The following is a 13,616-nucleotide window of genomic DNA, read 5'->3' on the forward strand; positions in this document are numbered from 1 at the left end:
CAATGATCACTGCAGGACACTGGTCACAGGCCTCCAGTCTGAAAAACAACTTTCCTCAACCAATCTCTGACTCTTTCCACCAAGTCAATTCTGTCTCCAACTGGCATGCACATCATGGATCTCATTTAATACAACTTTCCAGATCAACCCTCTAGGTCACCTCATCCAAAAACTCACAATTTCCCCATGAATAAAGCCATGCTGACCATGGATAATGAGTCCAAGCCTTTCCAAATGCAGGTGGATTCTGTCCCTCAGGATCTCCTCCAGAAACTTAGCCATTTCTGATATTAGGCAGACCAGCCTGTAGTTCATTGATTCACCTTTGCAGTCTATTTTTAAATAATGGCACAGCATTAGCCACTCTTTGGTAGCTTATTCGTGGCTAATGACAATACAAGTATCTCGGCAAAGGGCTTAACAATTTCTTCCCTACCTTAACACAGTAAACACAGTATCCTCGGATACACTTGGTCAGACCCCAGGGATTTATCTAACTTTGTATACTTCAAGACTACCAATTCTTTTGTATGTGGATACATACTCTTCCCAGAATTACCAGCTTCCATGATCATATACTTCATGGTAAATTCAGACAAGAAACATTCAAAAATTCATCTCCTGTACTTCCACAGAGACAAACATTGATCCTTAAGGGGCCCTATTCTCTCCCAGGTTACCATTTTGCTCTTAATAAACCTACCAAAGTACTCTCGTGTCACTTTTTGCTCCCCCAATACCCCTACATCCTTTATACTCCTCAAAGGAATACTTCTGATCCCAGCTCTCTGTACCTGGCATATGTCTCCTTTTCCCTGACCAGAACTTTAATGTCCTTCCTGAATCTGAATCTCATAACTCTGCCAGCCTTGCCCTTCACTCTCAAAGAACATGTTGTTCCTGAACTCTTCCTATCAGTGCTAAGAGCCTTCTACTTGTCAGGCACTCATTTACCTACAAACCGCCTCTCCTGATCAATTTTTGCAAGCTCCCATTTAATTCCATCAAAATTGGCCTTACCCCATTTTCCATCTCCAGCTTCATCTATCATGATATAGACATGGGTCCCAAAATGCTCTCCCACTGACACTTCAGACCCGCTTCATTTCCCAAAAAGAAATCCAGTGTTGCCCCATCTCTCGTAGGGTCAACTACATATTGCCTACGAAATGTTTCCTGGATCCATCCAGGCCCTAGCGCTATGGCTGCCCCAGTTAATTGCAGGGAAGTTAAAATCATTTGCTATTACAAATATATTGTTTTTACAATTATTTGCAATCTCCCTCTAATTCCTGCGAACTATTGTACAAGCCCATTAAAAAGATCACTCCCTTCTTATTTCTAATTTCCACCCTTATAATTTCCAAGATATATTCTCTCTTAGTTACTGGCATTCTCCCTAATTGAAAAAAACAATTCTCTTTTTCCCTTACCCCCACCATGACCATATACCCAAGGCAGCTGTAGTCCAGAACACTGGATTGTTAGTCCTGCCCAGCCTTTAACCATGTTTCTGTGATAGCTATAACACACCTATGCCATCTGCCTTACCTGTCATGCTTCATGCAATAAAATAAATGCACTTAAGCCTTTCCAAGCTTCCAGACTCCCCTTCCTGCTCCTACCTGATCTGCCTACTAAACACGCTTGCTTTATCTGCTTCAACTTTTTTATCTGCCACACTAAACTTTGGGCCCCATCCACTTAAAGACTAGCACCTGCAAGTCTTCCCACCAGGAAAATGGACCCCTTTAGTTCAGGTGTAACCCATTCCTCTTGTACAGTTTACCTCTGCCCCAGAAGAGATCCCAACTGTCCAAAATGTCCCTTACTCTTACACCAGTTCCTCAGATACAGATTCATCTCCCTAATCTTCTAATTCCTACCCTCATAAACACATCAGTAAACCAGAGATTATAATCCTTCTTTTCCTATACCAATGTTACCAATGTGGACAGTGATCTCTATCTCCTCACCCTCTGCCTTGAAACTGCAAACTTGGCCCTTGTACTTGGGAGGCAACATACCATCATGTAGTCTCATTCGCACCCAAGTATTTCCATATTTTCCCCTGGCTATCAAGTCTCCAACCACTATAGTTCTCCTCATCTCCACCATCTCCTGCTCTGTATCAGAGCCAAACCTGGTGCCAATGATCTGGCTAATGTTTTCATTTTTTCCTGAGAGGCCATCCTCCACTACCGTACCCAAAAGCGGTATATTTGTTTGCGAGGGGAACAGCCAGAATATATGAATGAAATATTTTAAGTTAAAATGTAAACTAACTACATTTGTTATTTTAACCCATTTTCATGGCAGATTTTGTCATCAGTGGTACAAAATTGACTGAACAGGAATTAGATGAGGAACTTAATAAAATGGACAAACTTGTGCAATCCACACATTTGAATTTTCAATTGCATCATTCCACTTTTAAACTACATTAAGTTCACAGACAAACAGAAAATGTTGAATGAGTTGGGAACACAAAAAAACTATCTAAATGAAGAATCCCAATGAGGAGAATGTCAAAAAAAAAAGATCAAGGTATATTAGTGCTATCACAAAACAGAATCCAAAGCTTTATGTCAACATGTAAAACATAAAATATTAGGTGAATAGAAAGGCAAGGTAAATTATCAAGCAAAAAATCTGATCCCTTGTGCAAAACAGAATGAATATTCTGCATTAGTCTGAACAAAATAAGCAAATTATATAACAATAAACAAGACTAGTAATTTAAATGGGATTAAAGTACATGAGAATACGTATTTGGAAGGCTGGTAGAAATAAAATTGAAAAAGCAACCATGACAGGATATCACTCACCTCAAATTAGGAAGAGAATCAAAGGTGTCCATTATAGATATTTGGTCATTTGGGCCCAGAGGGGGGACTTGGAGAGAGGGATAATTGGGGATTAGAAGTCAGGGTAGTAAATGAAGCGTCTGGGCAGGAGTTCAAGTCCAGGTCATTTCCATGTTCAAATGTCAGTGATGCAAGAGTACATGCACTAAGGAAACCAGTGATCTTAGGTCAGAGACCAGTCTCTGGTTAGAAGTCCCAGGCACAGAAGGAATCATGAGAGCCCATGCACCCCAGATGGAAGGTTCATGCAAGTCCAGAGGTTGATCAGCATCCTGGGGTGAAGTCCGAAGCTGGAGATCCAGTAACTGAGTCACAGAATTAGGGACAAGGACTGGAGGCTGGGGGATTATCTGGGGTTGGAGACCTGTCTGGGTATATGTGGAAGGATGGGAAAGGCGCTTGTTCTGCTGTTGTTATCTTGTTTTGTTGCTGCTATTTGTGGTGTTCTGTGGCATCGGTACACATGCTTTGTTAGTGTTGGAATGCGTGGCTGCCTCTAAAACATCACAAATTACACATTTCATGGTATATTTCAAAATACAAGTGATAAATATAATAAAATAGCTCAGGAACAGATCCTTCAACTGTCAACCGTCTGCTCTATCAACCACCCATTCACACTAATCCTACATTAATCCTTTTTTAAAATTCTCCCTACATTCTCATCAACTCCCCTCAATATTCTACCACTCATCTACACACTAAGTACAATTAGTCTATTAACAAGAATTCACATGCGATGTGGGAGGAAACCAGAGCAGCCGGAGAAAACCCATAGTCACAAGAAGAATGTGCAAACTCCACACAGATGGCATCCAAGTTCAGGATTGAACCAAACTCACCCTGTGAGGCAGTAGCTCTGCTAGCCACAAAGGAAGCTGCTGCCTTTGAATTTGATGAGTTTACAATTCTCAGAAGATATGGAGGTATTGCAACACAAGACAGAAAGGAAGGGGTAACCCTAGAATATGCATGATGATGGTGAAAGGCTTTTAGCGACCATAGGATACAAGTACCACCATTTAGATAGGTTTAGAGCCACAAACTGAAAACTCACATATCTGAAGAAAGTATCATCAGCTGGAGTTCACCTCCAGATTACTGAACTTAATGATCTATGTGCAAGGAATAGAAGAAATAGGTCACGGTCCACACAAGTACCCACAATATAGGTATAAAACTGACTGGATTCCTGTCAGCAGATTTTAAAGAGTTTGGAAAGAGATTAATAAGTATTAAATAAACTAATAAGTAGTACATCAACTAAGTAGTAATTTCTGGATTACTTCTACCTGCATACAGGCAGAGGCTAAACAGCAAGACTCTAAAGATCAGGACCACAAAAAGATGGTCATGGGAAGCAGAGAAGTGGTGATACGATTGCTTCAAATTGGTGGACAGGGCTGTGTTCAAGGACTCACCTGTACACCACGATTGTCACAGACTTTATAAAAACAGCTGCAGGCAAGATTGTCCCCACAAAATTATTCAGTCTTCCCCAATCAGAAGTCCTGTATGAGCTATAAGATCTACAATCTGCTACAGGCCAGATCAGAGGCATTCAAGTTTGCCAAGCAAGAAAATTACAAGAAGTCCAGGTACAATCGCTAGAAAGCCATTTCATGGGTGAAGTGGCAATTCCAGATGAAATTTGAATCATTCAAAGATTCACCACAGTTTTGGCAGGGCTAGCATGCTATAATGTCTTACAAAGTGAAATCCAGCGACATAGGTGACAAAAGAGCTTCGCTTCCAGATGAGTTAAATGCCTTCTATATTCACTTTGACCATCAAAACATGGAGGAATTATCACAAACTCCCACAGTCCCTGAGGATCCTGTGATTTCAATCTCTAAAGCCAAAGTGAGAGCATCCTTCAAGAGGGTGAACCCACAGAAACCATCCAGCCCAGATGGGGTACTAGAGCAAGTTCTAAAAGCAGTGCTGATCAACTGGATGGAGTGTCCACTGAGATCTTCAACATCTCGCATTGGCAGTCTGAGGTACCCCCTGCTCCAAGCAGACTTTATCTTTATACTGGTGCCTAAGAAGAATGTGGTAACCTGCCTCAATGACTATTGTCCAGTAGCATTTATATCCTCAGTGATGAAATATTTTGAGAGGTTGGTGATGAAGCACATTAACTCCCGACTGAGAAATTAGTTGGATCTGCTCTAGTTTGCCAACTGGCACAACAGGTACACAGCAGATGCCCTTTCTTTGGCTCTTCACTCAATCTTGGAACATCTGGACAGCAAAGACACATGCATTAGGATGCTCTTTATCAACCACAGCTCAGCATTCTATATTATCATCCCCTCAAAACTAATCAATAAGCTTCAAGACCTTGGCCTCAAAACTTCATTGTGCAATTGGATCCTCGATTTCCTCACTTACAGACCCCAGTCAATTTGGATTGGCAACAATATCACCTCCACAATCTACACCAGCACAGGTACTCCACAAGGCTATGTACTTAACCCCCTGCCCTACTCACTTTACGCTTATGACTGTGTAGCTAAACACATTCCAAAGCCTCAGGACTCAGATCACCAGGTTAGGAACACTTATTACTCCTGAACCAACAGGCTCTAAAATCAGAGGAGGTAACTTCACTCAACTTCACTTGGCCCATCACTGAAATGTTCCCACAACCTAGGGACTAACTTTCACTTAGTTGAACCATCTCTCACAGCTATTACAGCCAGAAGTCCTGATGAAGTGTCTTGGCCCGAAACATCGATTGTTTACTTTTTTCCATAGATGCTGCTTGGCCTTCTGAGTTCCTCCAGCATTTTGTGTGTGTTGCTTGGATTTCCAGCATCTGCAGATTTTCACTTGTTTGTGACAGCCAGCAGTCTTTTTGAATAAGCCTCTATTAGCTTTGCACAACATGGTAGAGCAAGACCTGTCCATTTGTCCTTGCAAAGTTGCTCAAGCTGTGGCAAGTTAGTTGGGAAGGGGCAGTGGACAGCGATTTTGAGGTCTTGCCAGAGATGTTTGATCGAGTTAAGGTCCAGACTGACAGGGCCACTCAAGGACATTAATTTTCTTTATTTGCAGACACTCCATAGTTGCTCTGGCATTGTGCTCTGGGTCATTGCCTTGCTGAAAGATGAACTTCCTCCCCAATTTAAGCTTCCTGGCATTGGCTAGCAGGTTTTTATCCAGGATCTTTCACCTTCCCATCAATCCTGAACAGATTTCCAAACCCTGTTGCTGAAAAACATCCCCATAGAATGACGCTACCTCCACCATATTTTACAGTAGGGCTGGTGATATTGGGCTGATGCGCAGTATTAGGTTTATTATTTATGCGCAGTATTAGCTTAAAAGTTGACGCCAAAAAGTTCCACTTTAGTCTCATCCAACCACAAGACTTTTTTTAGTGGTATGTGTGGCCTAGATAGAGTGGATGTGGAGAGAATATTTTCTATAGTGGACGAGTCTAGGACCAGAGGGCACAGCCTCAGAAGAGGGATACCCATTTAGATGAGGAGGAATTTCTTTAGCCAGAGGGTGGTGAATCTGTGGAATTCATTGCCATAGACAGCTGGATAAGCCAAGTCAGTGAAAATACTTAAAGGGGGGGAGGGGGGTTGATCGATTATTGATTAGTCAGGGGGTCAAAGGTTATGGGGAGAAGGTGGGAGGATAGGGTTGTAAAGGATAATAAATCAGCCATGATGGAATGGTGGCAGACACTTGTTGGACCAAGTGGCCTGATTCTGCTTCTCTGTCTTCTGGTCTTATCTTATGGTCCTATGTCACTTCTAAGGATTTGATTCACTTTTTTTTAAACCAACAATGCCACTCCACTCTGCCCTCCTGCCTGACTTTTTGATGTTAAGCTCCCAACTGTGACCTCCTTTCGACTATGACTTGGTGATGACACAATATCATACCTGCTGATTTCTAACCAAGCTATAAGATAACCTACCTTATTTTGTACACTGCATGCATTCAAAAATAAAACTTTGAATTCTGTATCCACCACCTGTCTTTCCATAATGGAGCAATGAGGACTACAACATAACTTCCTGACTCTTTAACTCAGTTCTTCAACCAATAAAGGCAAGCATGCCTTTACCTTTTTTACCACCTTATCAACTTGTGTAGCCACTTTCAGAGAGCTACAGACTCAGACCCTAAGATTCCTCTGAACATTAACAGTTTACCATGTTCCAAAGTGCAACACTCACACAGTCTGCCAAGTGGGGCTTTGTCACAGCCTTACTAAAATCCACATAGACAAAATACACTACACTACTCTCAATCACCTTTGTCACCTTCACAAAAAACTCAATCAAGATTGTAAGACAAGACTTGCCCTGCACAAAGCTATGCTGACTGTCCCTAACCAGGCTAAATTTTTGCAAATACACATAAATCCTATCCCTAAGAACTCTGCAATAACTTCTCTACCACTTGTGTTAGGTTTACTGACCTGTCATTCCCTGGATTATCCCCATTTCCCTTCTTCAATGAAGGAACAACATTGGCTAATCTCCAGTTCAGCAAAATTGGAAAATAAAGAGCATGGCATTCATAACATTAAGATACACCTGACCAACCTCAATTTTGTAGGCATTAGAAGTATCCAGGACAATGTCTCAACCAAAAGCTCAAGTTGTTGGGAATTGGAACCAGCCCCACAGCAGATCACAGAGCAATGGATACTGGCTCTTCCAGCCAACCTCTGACCAGGGTTCCATTTCATGCATTCAGCCCATGCCATACAATTCATAGTACAAGTCCTTTGCTGGTTTGATTTTCCGACATACATTACCTCACACTTATCTGTAATTCTAATCTAAATATTGTGCCAGACAGCAGTGTCTTTTTTTGTGCAGCATCCAAGAGAATCAGCTAATATTCCCATTCAGAAGTACTACAACTGAAATCTGTAACCATGGGCACTCCAATAACCAACATTGTTTCAAGTCACTTTTTTAAAAACTATGATCTTCACAATTGGCAAGCCACCCAGCAAGTAAGTGTAGCAGCTGGAGGCTTGGGGAACATCTTAATTTTCTCAGAAAAAGTGATTGCCACTCTGGATCCAGATAAAATTGAAACACAGGTCCCTACCCACTACTCCAAGATGAACCCCTAGCTAATGTAAAGTTGCTGGAAAATACAGATGAAGACCTCAGAGCAAGATTACATGACTTTGCTTCACAGAGACGTGACTCACCCCAAGCACTCCAGCTCAACAGATTCAGCTTTGACCGCATGGACAGGACAACAGATGATAATTTTCTTCAAACAAATGATTTTTTTTAACCACAGAAGGGATTTGATACCAAACCATTAACTATGAACAATGAATTGAATTAAATTCTTAAGGGTAAAATCCTCAAGGGATGTGGGAAGAAAGTAAACTTTGATGATCAGTCACAATCGTATTGAATGGTGCATGCAGCATGCTCACAGAAGGCCTACTCCAATTTCCTATGTTAACTTCACATGGTTGGGACACTTGAAAACAATAGGTATAACTCTTTATAAATAAAATATAAATACCATTAAAATTTATGAAAGGACATGTACAGGTTTCCCCCGCTATTTGAAGGTACAGCGTTCCTATGAAGCCGGGAAATTAAAGTGATACTTTTCTGCAATCATTGCAGCATTGTCAATCGCAGCGAAAATCTCACGCAATTGCTTCCCGTTCAGTTCCTGGACGATTTCACTTTCTGGCCGTTTGCTACTGCGTTCAGTTTCAATTGTTATCCTTTCCTCTTCATCAGCTCTTCATCTCTCAGTTCTTGGTCATGGGATGCCAAAACCTCTTCAACATCATCTTTGTCAACTTCCACAAACCCTTAGCCAAAGTGACCTTAGTCACTATATCCTTACTTTGTTCAACACGATCGAAACGCTTAATTATGTCCAGTTTTACGCTAACTGTAACCCCTATACGCGCTCTTTTAGGCTTTTCCGATACCTTAGAACTCAACTTGCTAACAGATGCACAAAATAAATTGACATAAAGCACAGATGCTCACAGGCATGTGTTTAAGCAATGCTGGCTAGAATGCATTTCCATGGGAGGAGCTTGGCAGCTCGGTGCACGCTGCCTTTTTTCCTAACAGTGAAAACACCTTCTGTTAGCGAAAACAGGTAACTAATGTAGGTCTTTCGTAACAGCAAGTTGACGTAAAGCGAACGTCTGAAAAACGAGGGACACCTGTATAAGGAAAGCTTCTGGTTTTATAAACATTTACTCAGATTGCCCAGGAATGCCAAAAGATCACAGCATTGCCTTCCAATGACAAAAATGTGTTGCACACCAGATATGAAGAAAAACTTAAACCTTTGAAGTCAAGATTCAATCTTACTCTTGGTTTTGTAAAATAATATGCTAGATTACCGATGCACATCCAGCATCATAACCAGATTAGAAATGTAACAAAATGATCTTTGAACAACCTACCTCTCTGGCAATATGGCTCAGTGCTTCATCTTCCGCTGAGAACCTATCTTTGATAGGTGTCCGTTTTCTTCCAGCACCTGGTGTCCCCATTTTCTCCAAATGATTAAATCCAATGTCTTCTAGAATATTCAGGACTGCAGAACCAAATATAATTTGAACAGGTGCTCCCTTCTATGGTTGTGCTGTAAAGGGAAAATAAGCCATAATTTTTTTCTCTCTTGCACATCCTGAACTTGCATACAAATTATAAATTTAAAATGCAAAATTTACAAATGTGTTCAAATTCATGAATTAAGATACACATCCTATGGTTTAGTACAATGGTTTTACTTGTCAACTGCAGAAATATGTCTGAAATTCTGAAGTCTTTATGAACCTAAAACTTTTACAAAATGTAATGTGACAAAATAGAACCAGTGTGATCCCAGAGTGTTTTGCTGGTTTGTTGATGTGTTTGGATGGGAAGTTTAAAAGCATGTAATCTATAGCAGGGTGTGTGTTTTATGGCAACAGAGAAAAACAGAACAAAGCTGTTGGGGAAAGGGAGGGAAGCCGCAAAGACAAATGGGCTCATTAAAGACAAATGTGACTCATTCAAGAAGGATGCAGATAAGAAAGGAATGCAATTGAAGGAAGACTTACTGGTCTCCATAAATGTAAAAGAATGATCTGTTTTGAGCAGTAAGATTGAAACTCCTACCAACGACTTAATGTATGGAGGTAGACTTCCCCTTACAAGTAATAAGTACGCTAATATTTTGATCCACTCTGAGTTTGTTGTAGTCTGTTACTATGTACATAGAAGATCTAGCTGAATACTACATGAAACAAACTATTAGATAGATAGATAGATAGATACTTTATTCATCCCCATGGGGAAATACAACTTTTTTCCAATGTCCCATACACTTGTTGTAGCAAAACTAATTACATACAATACTTAACTCAGTAAAAAAAATATGATATGCATCTAAATCACTATCTCAAAAAGCATTAATAATAGCTTTTAAAAAGTTCTAAGTCCTGGCGGTAGAATTGTAAAGCCTAATGGCATTGGGGAGTATTGACCTCTTCATCCTGTCTGAGGAGCATTGCATCGATAGTAACCTGTCGCTGAAACTGCTTCTCTGTCTCTGGATGGTGCTATGTAGAGGATGTTCAGAGTTTTCCATAATTGACCGTAGCCTACTCAGCGCCCTTCGCTCAGCTACCGATGTTAAACTCTCCAGTACTTTGCCCACGACAGAGCCCGCCTTCCTTACCAGCTTATTAAGACGTGAGGCGTCCCTCTTCTTAATGCTTCCTCCCCAACACGCCACCACAAAGAAGAGGGCGCTCTCCACAACTGACCTATAGAACATCTTCAGCATCTCACTACAGACATTGAATGACGCCAACCTTCTTAGGAAGTACAGTCGACTCTGTGCCTTCCTGCACAAGGCATCTGTGTTGGCAGTCCAGTCTAGCTTCTCGTCTAACTGTACTCCCAGATACTTGTAGGTCTTAACCTGCTCCACACATTCTCCATTAATGATCACTGGCTCCATATGAGGCCTAGATCTCCTAAAGTCCACCACCATCTCCTTGGTCTTGGTGATATTGAGACGCAGGTAGTTTGAGTTGCACCATATCACAAAGTCCTGTATCAGTTTCCTATACTCCTCCTCCTGTCCATTCCTGACACACCCCACTATGGCCGTGTCATCAGCGAACTTCTGCACATGGCAGGACTCCGAGTTATATTGGAAGTCTGATGTGTACAGGGTGAACAGGACCGGAGAGAGTACGGTTCCCTGTGGCGCTCCTGTGCTGCTGACCACCGTGTCAGACCTACAGTCTCCCAACCGCACATACTGAGGTCTATCTGTCAAGTAGTCCACTATCCAATCCACCATGTGAGAGTCTACTCCCATCTCCGTTAGTTTGTGCCTTAAGATCTTGGGCTGGATGGTGTTAAAGGCACTAGAGAAGTCAAGGAATGTAATCCTCACAGCACAACTGACCCCATCTAGGTGAGAGATGGAGAGTTTCACTTCTAAACAAATTACAATATTAAAGTATTTATGCCCTAACATTTTTCCATTGATCTTCTATAATTTTAGTGCTGCAATGACCAGAGTGGTGTTCTGACTCCATTTTCATACTCAAACTGAAAGCAAAACCAAGCTGATAGTTCAGTTGCTTTGGGTGTCAAAGTCGTGCAACTCTTGTTACCAGGTAACTTTGGGAGGCTCCTATTTTCATTGAATTCCAGAAAAAATGCACAGACCATAAAGTCACTTGAATGAAGACAAGCACAATCTCATTGTCATCATAGTAAAATGGATTTCTCATTGTCCAGTTGTTGTGGACAAGTGTACTTTACACCCTGGTTTGGAAAGACTATGTCTTGTTTTACGTTATACGCCTACATAGTTAAATGACAATAAACTTGACTTGACACCATAAACAAAAACCAAAAAAGCACACAAGGGTTAGTAGAATGGAAGCAAAATAGCCAAATCAAATAGAAGAATCAAGAAAGAAGACCCCCTAACTTAGGCTGGGGATGGAATTAGAATGGATCGTTAAAATAGAAGGGTTCAAGAGCTGGAGATACCCTGCTGCCCATGGTCAGGCAGAGCACAAAAGACAAAACAAGCAACAGGTTACAGAGATACAGAAACTGTGTTGCAAAAAAAAATCTGAAATCCAAAATGAGAATTTTATATGCAGTGGTAATCACAGTCACTCAGTCAGCAAGGAGTTAAAGAGAATTGCTGTAGTTACAGAGAATGTCATCTCACTGCTCCATCAGCCCTGCCCTCTCTGTAGTCTTGGAATGAAGTATGACAGCAAATAATTCAGAAGCTAGTATCACCTAGATTATATATTAACCTATCCAGTACTCCAATTGTTTAGGACGGTGAATAGGTTGGGTTTGTCTACAATTAATTCCTTGGTCTTACCGACGTTAAGGTTGTTGCTGTGACACCACTCAAATCAGCTAATCTATCTCACTCCTATACACCTCCTCGTCACCATCTGAAATTCTGCCAACAGCGGTTGTGTCATCGGCGAATTTATAGATGGAGTTTGAGCTATGTCTAGCCACACAGTTCGTGGGTGTAGAGAAAGTAGAGCAGTCGGCTAAGCACACATCTTTGAGGTGATTGTCAGTGATGTTATATCCGATCCGCACTGACTGTGCTCCCGATGAGGAAGTCAAGGATCCAGTTGCAAAGGGAGGTACAGAGGAGAAAGATGAAGGGTGACTTATAGAGACTCATAAAATTATGAGGGGTTTAACGAAGGTGGATTTTCACTGTTTTCCCCCAAGGCTGGAGAGCATAAGACGAGAGAACATAGATTGATGGTGAAAGATTTACAAGGAATCTGACAGACAGTTTGTTCCACACACAGGGTGGCGGGTATATGGAACAAGCTGTCAGAGGTAATGCTAGCGACAAGTACAATGACAGGGTTTAAAATACATTTAGAGATATGGGCAGATATATAAAGTGGAAAAGTGGGCCAAGCGCAGGAAAATGGGTGTCGCTCTGGTAGGGCAACACTGTGGGCATGGATAAGCTGTGCTGAAGAGCCTGTATCCCTACTCTCTATGATCGCCCTCTCACCATCTGCCTCCAAGGAAACCCCACCTCATAACTTGTTCCGCAGATTTAAACACTTGGCAAAAAAAAATCTGCTTGGACAAGAGCCAAACACAGGGTGAGAATTACAGGCCCAGCAAGTTGGCTCAGCCTGGGGCGGAGGTGCGGTTTGTCCCTGCTCCACACAGGGACAAGCCGGGAGGAGATGAGTTCTACACCGATCGTTGGGCGGAATAATCAAGGGGCCACCCTCGGCCACCGCTCAGGACAGCCGGCCAAGCCCTCGGCAGCTCAGTGAATCCTCCCCCGAACCCACTGCTCACTCACAGCTCGGACATTGCCCACGAACCACAACCAGTGCTCTTTTCTTCGCTGCTTTGACAGTCGGCCGTCCGAAGTCGACGTCACCTCCCTCACACCCCTATGTGCGCGCACTCGACTTCCGGCGCCGAGAACGCGGCCGCTCCCGCGGCCACGGCTCGTACCCGTTCCCGCGCATGCTCGTTTACTTTTGTTTCTGAATAGCTGAGAAAACGTCCTTGAGTGAAGAGAAATCTGTAGGTTGTCCTTCCCCTCCTCCCACTTTCTAATTCTGGCATCTCCCTCTTCCTTTCCAGTCCTGATGAAGGGTCGACTGTTTATTCATTTGCATAGATGCTGTCTGACCTGCTGAGGTCAAAGATTCAAGATTCAAAGCACATTTATTATCAAACACAC

At 42.1% G+C, this 13,616-nt stretch overlaps 1 protein-coding gene across 25 annotated transcripts in view; it reads right to left on the reverse strand.

Annotated features, from left to right (window-relative positions):
* The window catches only part of lrrfip2 (leucine rich repeat (in FLII) interacting protein 2), a 121,644-nt gene extending 108,289 nt beyond the window's left edge, over positions 1–13,355 (reverse strand). For all 25 annotated transcript variants that reach the window (XM_073052374.1, XM_073052366.1, XM_073052356.1 and 22 more), the window contains exons 1-2: positions 13,227–13,355; positions 9,307–9,488 (exon numbers count right to left, since the gene is read on the reverse strand). In XM_073052374.1, the coding sequence (XP_072908475.1) occupies positions 9,307–9,396 (90 nt within the window). In that variant the 5' untranslated portion in view covers positions 9,397–9,488; positions 13,227–13,355. The remainder of the gene's footprint in view (positions 1–9,306; positions 9,489–13,226) is intronic.
* Between the last annotated feature and the right edge of the window lie 261 nt (positions 13,356–13,616).

The sequence above is a fragment of the Hemitrygon akajei genome, chromosome 1, assembly GCF_048418815.1.
Source record: "Hemitrygon akajei chromosome 1, sHemAka1.3, whole genome shotgun sequence".
Taxonomy (NCBI): domain Eukaryota; kingdom Metazoa; phylum Chordata; class Chondrichthyes; order Myliobatiformes; family Dasyatidae; genus Hemitrygon; species Hemitrygon akajei.